Source organism: Primulina tabacum, chromosome 13 (genome assembly GCF_025594145.1).
Source record: "Primulina tabacum isolate GXHZ01 chromosome 13, ASM2559414v2, whole genome shotgun sequence".
NCBI classification, from domain to species: Eukaryota; Viridiplantae; Streptophyta; class Magnoliopsida; order Lamiales; family Gesneriaceae; genus Primulina; species Primulina tabacum.
The window spans coordinates 31,494,945-31,507,994 of NC_134562.1; the positions used below are offsets into that span (position 1 = coordinate 31,494,945).

The following is a 13,050-nucleotide window of genomic DNA, read 5'->3' on the forward strand; positions in this document are numbered from 1 at the left end:
TCCTTAATAAGATCTTCAATATTTTTGTTATGGAACTCGTATGATTCAACAACTTTCGACAAAAATTTTGACAACTTAATATTTTATACATCCTACAAAAAACTGATGGAGTTTAAATAAAATGAATATCTCTAAAACCAATTATTCAGTGTTGATCAAATTAAACATTTCTTAATTGAAAGATACCAAGATGGTCTATGTAGACATAGATATAATATTGAAGTTGTGATTTATGATTCTTCAAAGATAATACTCATTAAAATATAATATGATTCAATACTTTTAATCAAACTCTCTCTCGCACATAATCATAAAATATTCCTGAAGGTAATCTCATTCTATTACGAAGAACTATTTTATAAAGTTCCATTACCAAAAATGCATGTTTTGTATTTGTCGTGGAAATAAGAAATTTTAAAACTTGACGGATCAACTTGTCGATATATGCTTCACATACAAAATGTATGTCTACGAGACCACATTCATATATCAAGAAAATTCACTAGACAACAAGAATATTACAAACATAAAAACACTTAATCAAACTATTCTCTCGTGATATCTCTTACCATAAACACGTTCAGAAGACTTCACTTGATGAAAATTCAGTAGTCTTCGACTCCACTTCAATCGAACACCCTTCGATACCAGCATTTTGTTTTATCCCGAAAACCTCACATTTCTCACCCGAGAATGAATCATTAAACTTTGAAAAGGTGTGTGCACCGCTTAACAATTGAAATTCTAAAACAAATAAAGAATAAGGTGGTGCATTTGTTTAAAATTTACAGAAACTCATTTCACACGAGAGTTTTGCAATTCCATTAATTATACTTCTACTAGTCCCTAATTTCTTTTAGCTCACCCAGGAAAAAAGCACCAATAACCCTACTAATTAATTAATATCTTCCTTTTTCCCGACGTGAAAATCATAAAAATAGAGTGCAGAATTAGATAGTGAAATTTACTCATCTCGATTGATAAAAATATGAGAAGATGAATTACGAATTCTACAATTTTTCAAGCTCGTCGGCCTCCCTTGTACGATTTCTTCTGTTTCTAAATCTGGATGCCCTGTTTTGCTTTTCCATTTGCCTTCTCGAATGAAGGCTCCATTTACAATTTTAAAAAAAGTAAAATAAATGAAGCCAGGTGTCGTGGATTTGCTTCTCAAGGAATGACTCATTCTTGGTTTTTTTTTTTTTTTTTTATTATTATTGTTTTTAGTTTTTTTAGAAAAAACAATTTTTTAAATTGTTGATTACATTTTTGAGGCATTTAAACTTTCATCAGACTTGGTCGATTTCTATCATGCAACAATCAAATAAGTCTATCAAGGAGATTTCATTTGTCGTATGACAACCTTTTTTGGTTTCTTTCTTGCAAGAATTTTACCATATAGATAATCTACAATTTGTATTTTCAGAAAACAAAACCGTTATATCAAAATTTTCAATCTCTTGTGTCAAACTTTTTTTGCCATCAGTCACTTTCAAATTCAACATGACGCTCTGATATGAGTTAAAAATTATGATCATAGTTTTGATTACCGAAAACAATAAAAGATTATGAAAGATAAATACAAAAACACACAAGATGTATAGTTGTTCACTCTGAATATAATAGTTACGTCCACTTTTCACCATTGCAAATTTCCATTATAATAAACCAAGAATACAAAGAGAATTTTTTATAACATGTCCCTCTCAGAACTATTTTATTGTTACTCTTTCTCTCATTATGTGTGTCAATTATGACTTGATGACTGCTACTCTTAATTTAAAAAGAGAACTAGGGCTACAATATATGTCAAATACCTAAAATAAATAATTAGACTCCACACATATATTAACAATTGAGACCGTGGCTACTCCGATAATTTAGGTTGATATAGCCTCATTTTGATATAAGCATGTCTAATGCATGTCTAATTTCATTACGATGATTTGGTGTCGTCGTATCGAAATATACAATCCAAAATCCCGTTCAAAATAAATTTCATCAAACTCAACTATTTGAGATTTAGAAGGAAGTTCTGGTTCCTCGTTAGGAATGGATGTATTAATCTCGATCCTCTCGGATGACACTACCTTATTTCTATCACTACTCAGATATGTCAAAAAATACAATATTACAAATAGGATTTTATTATTATTCCAATTAAGATCGACTATTATATGATCTTAACTAATATTGAATCCTCTATATGATTACTAAAATTACATAGCGATCCAAAATTAATCGTGTTCAGTCCTATATAATCTAATTATAGAAAGCATTTTCATTAAAATAATCTCATTATTAAAAATCCCGATACGATTGTTTTATTCAATATATAAGGAACCACACTTTTAATTTTTAAATAAAATTCTCATCTTTAATTTCTATTTACGGATATATTTATATTATTACACTTTAAATAATATCTTCCTATATATAACGCTTATATACAGTGGCATAATAATAATCTCTGAATTTTTTATATTTATAAAGCATCTATAACATGCATATAAAATTAATATTGAAATATTTCTTTAAAACAAAAAGCAAATCCTTTATCTTTGGGGACACATCCTAACATTCTATGTCACAAGAGTGTACAAAAATATTGCCTGACCTAAGCCCCGAGACCCTGAAAGAAGTTGACCAACCTGGTGCCCGACCTAGCTTCCGAACTAAGAGAAACACCAAGAGAATAAATGGTACAATTTATGTCACGTCGAGGTCGTGGCCGTGCTCACTATACGATCCCCGGACTAGGCCTTAGAACGGTTTTATACATACCCAATGCGCTTATCTGTCAGACGGGCTTACCCCTACACGACTTAAATATTTTTACATGGAATAAGCGATATGGCAATGCAAAGGATATTTTGATGATGCATGAATACTTGTGGTGACAGCACGTGATTAGTACTTTGAGATGAGCTCCGCAAGGATGCAGCGTATTGGCTTCGTCTAATGCAGGTTATGCCATATGTTATGATTAGGTTGATCGACTATACGTATGATCTCATATTAATGGTTACCACAATTACATTATATCTCGTCTAAAAAGAACGATGTATGTTTTGAAAGTTAAGTCTATGTTCAAATCATACGTATGTGATATGTTTTTATATGTATTTGTTAATACTTGAATATGATTGGTGAGTCTTTAGACTCAGTATGCTTGAATGATGCAAGTCTGTGAGGATAATGTTAAATACGGCCATAAATAAATATCAGATGATACCTTGGTGTATATATATAGAAACCATTTGTAGAGTTGTAGAGTTGTGCAATTGGCTCAGTTTATATCCAAAATCGAATCGATAGAGAATTAAACCAAACCGATAAATAAGTTAATTCAACCACTGGTAATACATGAACCAAGTTGAAAAAGGGAAAAATGAAAGGGCTAGGAAGACCATTACTAACCCAAAGCAAAGAGAATTCTCAGTGAGCGCAGAAATGACTGTTTAAAACATGGAGACTAGAGAACTTCAAAGAAATCACAATGAAACAAGTCTTCATAGTAGAAATCACAATGCACTAGTCGCAGAGTTGAGCACACACAACACAAAGTAACAAAGAACAAACAAGAAATAAACTCGGATCCAGTTCCTTGTTCCGTTTATTAAGCCTCATTTACATTCCATTCCATGAGCACTCTTTCACTGCACAGATGTCAAAAGATTTAGAATTTGATAAAGTCGGATGGTTTAAAATTAAGATTATTGGTAGGACAGCTTAGATGCTTTTGAGTGTCAAACTTATGAACGCAAGATCCAACTGAGTTCATGAAGTAAGATGCCATAAATGGTATTTTTAATCCAACCTTCAAGCCACGGTAAGGATTGGTTCCATCAAAAGACGGTGGTGGCAATGGAAAGGTGAGACCTCTTTGCATTTCTTGGTTTCTCATGAAAAAAGCCTGTTGAGGGAAATAAATATACAAGTCAACCGAAAGAAGTTGTTACACCATGTCATCAAGGTACAATATATAAATATTACAGGACAAAATAGCACGATGTGATACACTTATTTACTGCAAAAACAAGTAAACTCTATAAAACCTGGTGGTTTGTGAATTAAACTAAAAATTTTAAAAAAAATGGGAATAAACAAGGTCCTTCTACTTAAAAAAAATTCAGATGAAACTACCACAAATATTTAGTTGAGGTAGGCCACGGTCCTATCCTCACACACTTTATCTTTATGAGTTATAATACTTACATGGTTCGCGTTGTGCACATTCATTTCATAGACCAAGCGTGGATCCGTTGCAACAAAATGATCTGCTTGCCCAATGTCCTAATTTAATTGTATGAGCAAATTCATTAGATTGAAACAAATGCATGATTGTGGAACAATGATATTTCTTTACAACATTAATGGAGGGAGGGGGTTGGTTTTGCTTTAAAGTGGGTTTGAAACTTTGAACCAACGTATATCCCCTATTGGGAAAGATTTATGTCACTGGTAGCTGGACCATAATATTTTTGGAATCAGAAGAATGCGTCGATCAAATGAGAAATTTCTCTTGGAGAATCTAAAGTATGTTTTAACAACACTTTCCATGAAAATATGAATAACATTATTAACATGATCTTAGGTTGCAATTGGATGGAAAACTTTGATTTGAAAGGAGGGATTTCAAATGACAATCAAGTCCATCACAATAACCATTGTATTGACACAAATTAACAAATTGGTGTTGTATGTGGAGAATCATGTTAAATCTTTTATTCCTCAACTGAGAAACAATTTGCGTACATTAACCAACTAAAATATCACAAAAATAATTTTCAAAGAATAATTTAATGTTTTTGTTTATTGTATACTCACTGATGGATTCATGGTTTTCATATTCATAGGAAAGATTGCATGTGGAGAATCAGGTTAGAATCTTCTATTCCTCCAAATTGAGAAACAATGTGCATAAATTAACCACTAAAAATATCAGAAATATAATTTTTGAAGAATAAATTAACGTTTGGTTATTGTGTACTCACTGATGGATTCATGGTTTGCATATTCATCGGAAAGATTGGGTGATAAGTCGGGCTTGCATCTGGTACAGGGAGAGGAGCATTTACTCCAGCATGGTTCGCTGGTGCCAGTGGTGCCTCCTAAATTCAGGAATCATTAGAAGTTCTTAGGCATGAATTCAGTATGGATAAGGTAATTAGATTAATTTGAATATGAAAAAGACATAAAAATTTCAGAAAACAAAGAATAACCAGGTGCATTTGCACGGGGACAAAGTCAGTGAGGAAGGTTAACAGGTCCTCATCCCTTACTGCCTCGACAATGTCGCCACGTTGTAGCGTTCGCCGCTTATTATCTCGAGCATGTACCCAAGAACGTAGGGTCAACTCCATGATGAAAATTTCACAAGCTTTAGCAAATAGCACTGGTGTATCAGCACTGACCATCTAGGACATTAATTTTCAAAGCAGCTGTGATCAATTGTCATGTCTTTTAAACATATAATAATGAGTTGAAACTATTCTGATGCTTTTGGAGATGCTTATCAAAAGTCTAAGTATCAAAATCATTTTGTTTAGGATAAAAATGGACACTGGTAGAGGAATGCACATAGCCATGACTCAGCTTTATAATTCCAAAAACAATTCTGACTACAACAAGATATGCACACATAGGTAATTATGCATAGTCTCACATACTTGCATATAAGCACATGCATTTTAGTCTACCACAAAAAATAAAACACGATATTTTTTGTATGAATAGTACCAAATATATGCCAATACTTTTGAAAGAAAATTTCATTATGTAATTAATGACTTGAAATATGTAATTAATGACTCGGAATAAGATGATTTGATGTTAGAAAATCACATTATATACACACATATGCTTGTGTGTTTATATTTAAGGAAATATTGCGTAATTCTTCGAGGTACCAAAAATCAGTAACGAAAAAAATACCTTAACTTCCTCATTAGATTTCATGATTCTTTTTATGCAAGCTAATGGGAGAGGGTGTGGACGGCGAGCATCTATAAAAAGTTTAAGTTAATTACAATCAATTAATGGAAATAAAGGTGAAAACACGTATAAACCTAGTCCTTTTTTTATAAGACCTGGAGCATTGAATATTTCCTCACGCCGTTCAATCCAAAACTTCTCCATGCTTTGTGCAACCAGATTCTTGAGACGGGAACCAGTGCCATCTCCTTCCTGTGCACACATTTACATTAAAATTGTGATACAAGAGAAGACAACCAATATTCTGTTGAATTTATTTCAGTGATTACCTGATGGTTACCCAGTGATGACAACGGAGGCGCTGGGATGAACTCGTACATTTGCGACGGTGCGTTGGAAACAGAATGGAAATTCATAGCATTATTCATATCCATGGTGAATTTCTGCTAGTGGTTGTCCAAACCCGAAGAACTTATGATTCAAAAGACAAAAGGTAACATAAAAAGCATACAAATGGGATTGAGAAAGACGAGAATTAAATCTGGAATAATATTTAAATTAATTTTATTTTGTAATGTCGAGTACAGGTAAGACTTAACAAAAATATAGGAGGGACAGATAATTGCAATTAATACGGACAAGGAATCTCGGATCTAACTACTAAAGTATAATTCTAAAAAAGAGGCCAAAATTTTCAAATACAAATAAAATGAAAATTTCCGGGTTCAATACAAGATATTTAGATTTCCAAATGAAAAGAAATAATAAACAAACATTAATGTCTATTATAATTTTAATTTAGAAATGAAGACGCAACCAATGAAATAGTACAATTTTAGGTAATGGCATTTCACAACACAAATGTATCCACTAGTCCCCACAATGTTTTCTATACATAATTACAATACGTAAGAGTATTTTGTTCCTCTATTTTCTCTTCCAATCACTATTTTCTCTTCCAATCAAATCTATATAGAATGATTAATAACAAAAGTAATTTGTTCTTTGGTTCACATGTGATGATCACATGATAAATAAAATGGGAACTTAAAATAGTATTATCACACACACACATGGATAGCATTCTATTGCCTCAGAGATTTTAACCAAAGAACTTGTTCCATACAACAGAATGAAAAGAAATACACGATCTCTTTTATGTTTGAAGTGGAGCATAGAGTGGCTATTCTAGGAAAACCCCTTTGAAAGAAAATACCTGCAACCACGCATAACCTTAGTACCTTTTAAGAGATTGATGGCTGCTCCTACATTTTAACATTAAGTTTTACCCTTGTAAAACAGAACTTAACAATTGGTAGCTAGATGATAGATCAGTCACTTGATCAAGCTAAAATCTTTACAAACACGCTATTACATGAATGATAATGTTTTCATAATAACAACTAAGTCAATAATCCACAAGCATTGGAGAAATTTAAGGGAAAAAAACATAGGGAAGACAGTTAATATGTAAACTTACAGTGGTTCATCACCTTGTTTCCATCAGCATAATCGAGAATCAACCTTTTCTACCATCACCCTATAATTGTGGTGAAATAAAGAGCATCAAGACAATCATGTAAACATCACAACCCCTACCACAAGAAAATAAAACTTAACCGAAATATTCAAATGGCTTTAGTCAAAACTACCTGCAGAGTGACCGAACACCATACAGCGTCTTCAGACAACGATTATTGATAATCCGAGTACAGCCCATAATCTTAGTACCTTCCTCACCAATGAACCTCATATCAGGCACAGTAATATATGGCATTGCTAAGTGTTTGGCTTTGAATTAATTCCCACCACACAAGTTACCCTGACAAATTGATTCACTGTCCAAATGCACCTTTAAAATCCACCGACCACTTGCCTAATGGAATGTCAAGGTAGGTATCTGCCACAGACCCTAGCTCTTCTTCACATTCTTTAAATTGGGATTTTCGAGTCCCCTTAGAAGATCAATAAAAGATTGCAAATATTTTTTACATCGATGGATATCATCTGAGTAATGATTCTGTTCTCTTACGATTTTCCTATAGCTTTTAGGAGCACTTTGCGTGGAGCTAACAGCTATGGGTTTTGCCTGAACAGGAATAGAATAGCGCGTCATCAGCCATTAAGCAAAGTAGACAGCATACTACTGAAAAATAGAGTAAACATTGTCGGAAAACAGAGACAATATCTACTAGAATCATTTGGGAAACTTTCATGCTCCACCGGATGTTTTACATCCATGGAGATTTCACCCACCCTGGATCCCCAACACATGGGTTGGGGCTCCATGAAATTGTGTGGGCACAAATTATCCAAGGTTGCTGCCTGCTGGTTGCACTTAGCAATATCCACCTGGTACAGAATAGCATGTACCAATGCTTTGAGTTTTTTATACTAGGAATCTATATAATTGACATCCTAAAGTTGATAGGAAATAGTTTATGATTGATTTATGTGTTATTTTAAAATATACTTAGCATGAAAAGTATATACATATGTCATATTGCAATCTCTTGTAAAACAGGCCGTGTTTAGCCTCGTCTATTACTATAATTTTTTCCCTTGCCAGTTTTCACGAGATCAAAGCGGAAAACATAGTTTTAGAATCACAAATCATGGATCCTCTGATCTAAATGATGGAGCCAAAAGTTTAAGGCAGAAGTCCATTAATGCAAAATCTCAAACTAAATCTGAACCCCTGATTGATACTGTTATTGATGATTTTAAGTGAAACATGTTGATAATTCATTAGACACTTCATTGTGGTACAGATACTTTGTGCAAGAAAGTGCGCAGACAGATATGCAAAGCAGCAATGGCACAGACATTTACACCTGTTCAATATCATTCTAAGCACCAGCCACTGTTCTTCAGTGGTAATTAGCTAAGATCCACTAGAACACCACCACCATGTCAACTGCAGCAGCAGCAGTGACCCTCTTGGGACTCCGCTGGAAAAATGCTGAACAGCAGCGTTACATATAATTCATTAGTCGGAGGCAGTAAAGACATATCTGGGCTTATCCCTACTGGATTGAGTCACTGCAATAAACATGTTTCTTATTGAAATCTCGTGATTTTCCAATACATGACCCAGCAGTGGTCTACACAGCACCAACTGAATAGACAACATAAATTTTTGAGCTGGATAAATAATATTTGAGTCTCAACTAAAAATTTTTCGACCTCGATCAGGCACAATTTTTTTGGGCCGTAAAATATACAATGCTGAAATACATCATAGTTGCCCCAATGTTGCCAATTCCTCACCATTCTCGCCTCCAGCCCCGTCTTCTACCAATAACTTTATGAAACCAGTACTTAGTATATATCTACTCATTCTTCCACCCATTACCAATACTTACCGCTAAAAAGCAGTACCTGGAGGCACAAATATCTTGATAGCAGAAATCTGTTGGCAAACGAAGTATTCCCTTCCCTGTTTTTCTATGAACTGAGCAGACTACAATATGCCAATGTTTTTGGATCGGCGATTGAACCGATTCACCTTACCATCTCCAATCAAACACCATTAACGCTGAAATGGTGCCTGAATTGTTGATCCAACCCAGGCGCTAGGTACGATATCCTTGCGGTTTTTTTTATTATTATTATTATTATTATTATTGTTTATTGTAACTATTTATTTTAAAAAATTTATTTATTGAATAAATAACTAAAATTGTGTTTTCAATTATATTATTAATTGAATAAAATAATCAAATTTTAATTTTATAATTATGAATGTTATATTTAATTGTTTTATCTTATATTACTTTTATGTATTAGATAATAATTTTTCTTACTGTAGAGTTTAGAGTTAATAAGTTGGGATTAAATTTTATATTTAATATAGAAATTATGTTATATTTAAGTTAGTGTTAAACCAATATAGAATAATAAGCAACACTCGAATCCAGCACCATATTTGACGCAGGATTGGAGCAACACTAAAAATAGTCCCACATGTGGTGTAGCACTTGCTTTCCTTGACCACTTGTGGTCATTCTTGGCTCAGATGAGAACGCTTGACAATCTTCGAACGCAAAAAATCTTGTGAGATTGTCTCAGTGATCAATTTATGATATGGATCTCTGATCCGACCCGACTTATGAAAAATATTATTTTTATGTTGAATATATTACTTTCACTGTATGTATAAACCAGAGACGGGTTTATTGAAGGGCTGTATTGGGCTGTAGCCCAGCCAATTTTTTTAAATTTACCTAAGTAAAAGCATCTTCCTATATGCCAAGCCCAGCCCAAACAATTGATCTATTTTTTAAGTCAAAAGTTGTGGCCTGTGCTATTGCAAGTATAGACACCGACTTCACTCTTTTTGTTTCTTCCTTTCCTGTAACAATCTCTCTTCGGCTTATTTTTTTTTTTCCAAAACCATAACAATAAAATATTCAAGAAAATTAACAAAAACATAACTCTCCCTATTTTTGAAAAAAATAAACCAAATTTTATAAATCAAACCGAGATGTTTCAATCAGTATTCTCCTTCTATCTTTGTGATGTTGTAATCCACATAGCTTCTTCGAAAAAATTGATTGTATAGCATCTGAAAATGTTTTCGCTGACTAAAGTCATAAATTGTGCGGAAAGAAATTAGACCATAATTTAATGCTCCCTTGAATATCAACCATGTGATTTTACTAAAAGATTCGTCGTTAGTGACGAAACCAGAAATATGGCTATGTCCCGGTTAAAATGTTAAACTTTAGAATATTTTAATATTTTAAATTGATTTATCCGTGCTAATATCATATTATTCCAAAATTATACAAAATTTACATATAATTTTTTTTTAAAAAAATTTGGATCACCTAGGCTTTAGCCCGGGTATATAAGCATGTGGTTCCGCCACTGTTCGTCGTCTCATATTTACTATCATTGCTTCATGTGTACCCGCAGCGGTCTTGTGTGTTCTCTACCATGCACCATATCACAGCCCTTCAAAACAAAAATAAAAAATCAAGATCAACATCATATAAAAATATTGAACCCGCTCCAATGCAAATTGTTGATCATATATCCTTTTATTTTACTTTTAGTTTTATTCTTTATTTATTAATCTGATTATGAAAACTGGGCAAAATAAGATAAAATCGGATCAAAACAAGAAATATTGATTTGTATGATAACAAAATTTGTTATTGTATTGCTAACATATTTTATCAAATGTGCAACTCAAATATGATGATTTCAAGCTTGACGAATTGCTAGAAATGGTTTGAAACTTTGTTTTAGTCTATATTGAATATCTTAAATGAAAATCACGTTTGGGGAATTATATTTATCGACAACATATTAGCTAGCATTAAATGTGGGTTAAATGAACCAGTTTTGAATTGTCAAATTTGATATTTGACAGAATTTTCAGACGACGCGTATATATACGGACAAAGGACTCTATAAATAGAGTTCACTCCACTGATTCTGAAATCATCATTTTTTCGAGTTTTCTCTCAACTTATAGCATTTGAGTGCTTAGTTCTACAATATTTGTGAGGTGTTTTGTTATCCTGTATTAAGAGAGAGTGTGTTCTCCTTGAAAACACAGTGAGCGAGTTGTACACCATAAAATATTATAGTGAAATTATTTTCATCTTGCTCGTAGTTTTTACCGTAATAATTTTTAGAGGTTTTCCACGTAAATCTCAGTGTCCAGTTTATCTTTTATTTTCATATTTATTATCTAAAATTGCCGCACGTGGAACCAACGGTATCTCGGTTTTGAAAGATCGAGATCTGTTCTAGAAGTGCAAAATCAGTTTGAACAACCAAATCAGCTGCTAGTTTAGAAGGCATCGGCTCAATTGGTCGAGAAGACAATCAGCTCAACTGATAGGCTTAGGATAAGTAAATCAGCTCAGGAGAATTTATTTCTAATATGGCACCTTTGACACTAAATAATTTTGAGAATATCGCATCACTTGTTTATCCAAAATATGTTATTCCGAATTGATCAAACAACCAACTAAAAAAGCTAAATATTATCTTCACACGATTGCCTTGATTCAGATTTTATCTGAGAAAAAAAATCATCTGCAAATTCCAGCTAAAAAGAAGTAATTCTGGTACTTTGGTAATGTTTCTCAGCTTGGTTATCAAAACAAAGTAATTCAGTATGTGTTACGAAGTAAGACATCAATTTAAATATAATATTCACAAATTAGAGTCTGAATCGGATCGTAAGTTGAAAAAAAAAATGTACTGAAGTTGAAGGTTCTACATGGAATGATAAAAAATTTCAACAAGACATATGGTCTCTTATATCAAGCATATTACAAACTCGAAATTATGTCATTTATGATGATGTGAAAACAAAGATGAAGGATTATAACTTTCATATTGTCACTTTCCTAACAAATCAAGGAATCAAGAGTTATAAAGTAATGTCCACAATCGTCCACAAAACTATATGTTTTCTTTGATTTAATTTATTAATTATGCAATTAACTGTTTAAATTTCTAACAACGCCCAAAAAATATTTCTTAAGTTTCAGGTGGGGTGCTTGGAATGGAATACGGGGAAATTCCAGAAAGCTGCAAAAGAAAATTTTAGTATTTTTCACTTTTGTGACTTCATGGTTGAGCGATATTGAACAAAAATACAGTTTGAACATTTTATTTTCTCTTTATTGGTGTGAAGGGATTTATTTTATGAATGTTGAATGTCCCAATATATCTTCGAAACATAGTTCTTACTATATGAAAATTTTCGAGTTGCGCGGTTGGGCGGAGAGAACAGAGCTCCACCACCCGTCGTGCTGCACGGCCCCTAATATTTTTTTTTTAAAATAAGACTATCGGTATAAAAAAAGGTCCTAAAAGATAAGTGCTTGCTACTGGATTAAAAGAACTCTAAAAAAAAGACTTGGGTTTTTTAAATCGGTATCAGAAAAAAGTTCTAAAGCGCAAGTGTTTGCTACTGGTTGCAAGAACTCAAATGATCATGCCTTTAAGTCTGTAAGTATATAGTTCATTATTGAAAATATGTTTAACGTTAAAGTGAAAATGTTATAATGCCATGTTGGTTATGTGTTGGGAATTGGGCTTACATGTAAATACTATCGCTCGAAGACCCCCTAGAAACCTTTTTTG

At 32.9% G+C, this 13,050-nt stretch overlaps 1 protein-coding gene across 16 annotated transcripts; it reads right to left on the reverse strand.

Moving 5' to 3' along the window:
- Window positions 1-3,386: 3,386 nt before the first annotated feature.
- On the reverse strand, window positions 3,387-9,535 carry LOC142522587 (nuclear transcription factor Y subunit C-2-like). Of its 16 annotated transcripts, none has more exons than XM_075626072.1 (11): window positions 8,772-9,535; window positions 7,590-8,026; window positions 7,418-7,477; window positions 6,267-6,408; window positions 6,093-6,189; window positions 5,938-6,008; window positions 5,226-5,420; window positions 4,998-5,114; window positions 4,219-4,296; window positions 3,821-3,916; window positions 3,387-3,659 (listed from the first exon to the last, which is right to left on the reverse strand). In XM_075626072.1, the coding sequence occupies exons 4-11, from the start codon at window positions 6,369-6,371 to the stop codon at window positions 3,657-3,659; spliced, it is 762 nt and encodes a 253-aa protein (XP_075482187.1). In that variant the 5' UTR covers window positions 6,372-6,408; window positions 7,418-7,477; window positions 7,590-8,026; window positions 8,772-9,535; the 3' UTR covers window positions 3,387-3,656. The 16 variants fall into 16 exon arrangements, with proteins under 16 accessions (XP_075482187.1, XP_075482177.1, XP_075482175.1 ...); XM_075626062.1 differs by lacking the exon at window positions 3,387-3,659 and having other exon boundaries at window positions 3,667-3,916; window positions 8,772-8,899; window positions 9,319-9,535; XM_075626060.1 differs by lacking the exon at window positions 3,387-3,659 and having other exon boundaries at window positions 3,667-3,916; window positions 8,772-8,899; window positions 9,303-9,535.
- Window positions 9,536-13,050: the final 3,515 nt, after the last annotated feature.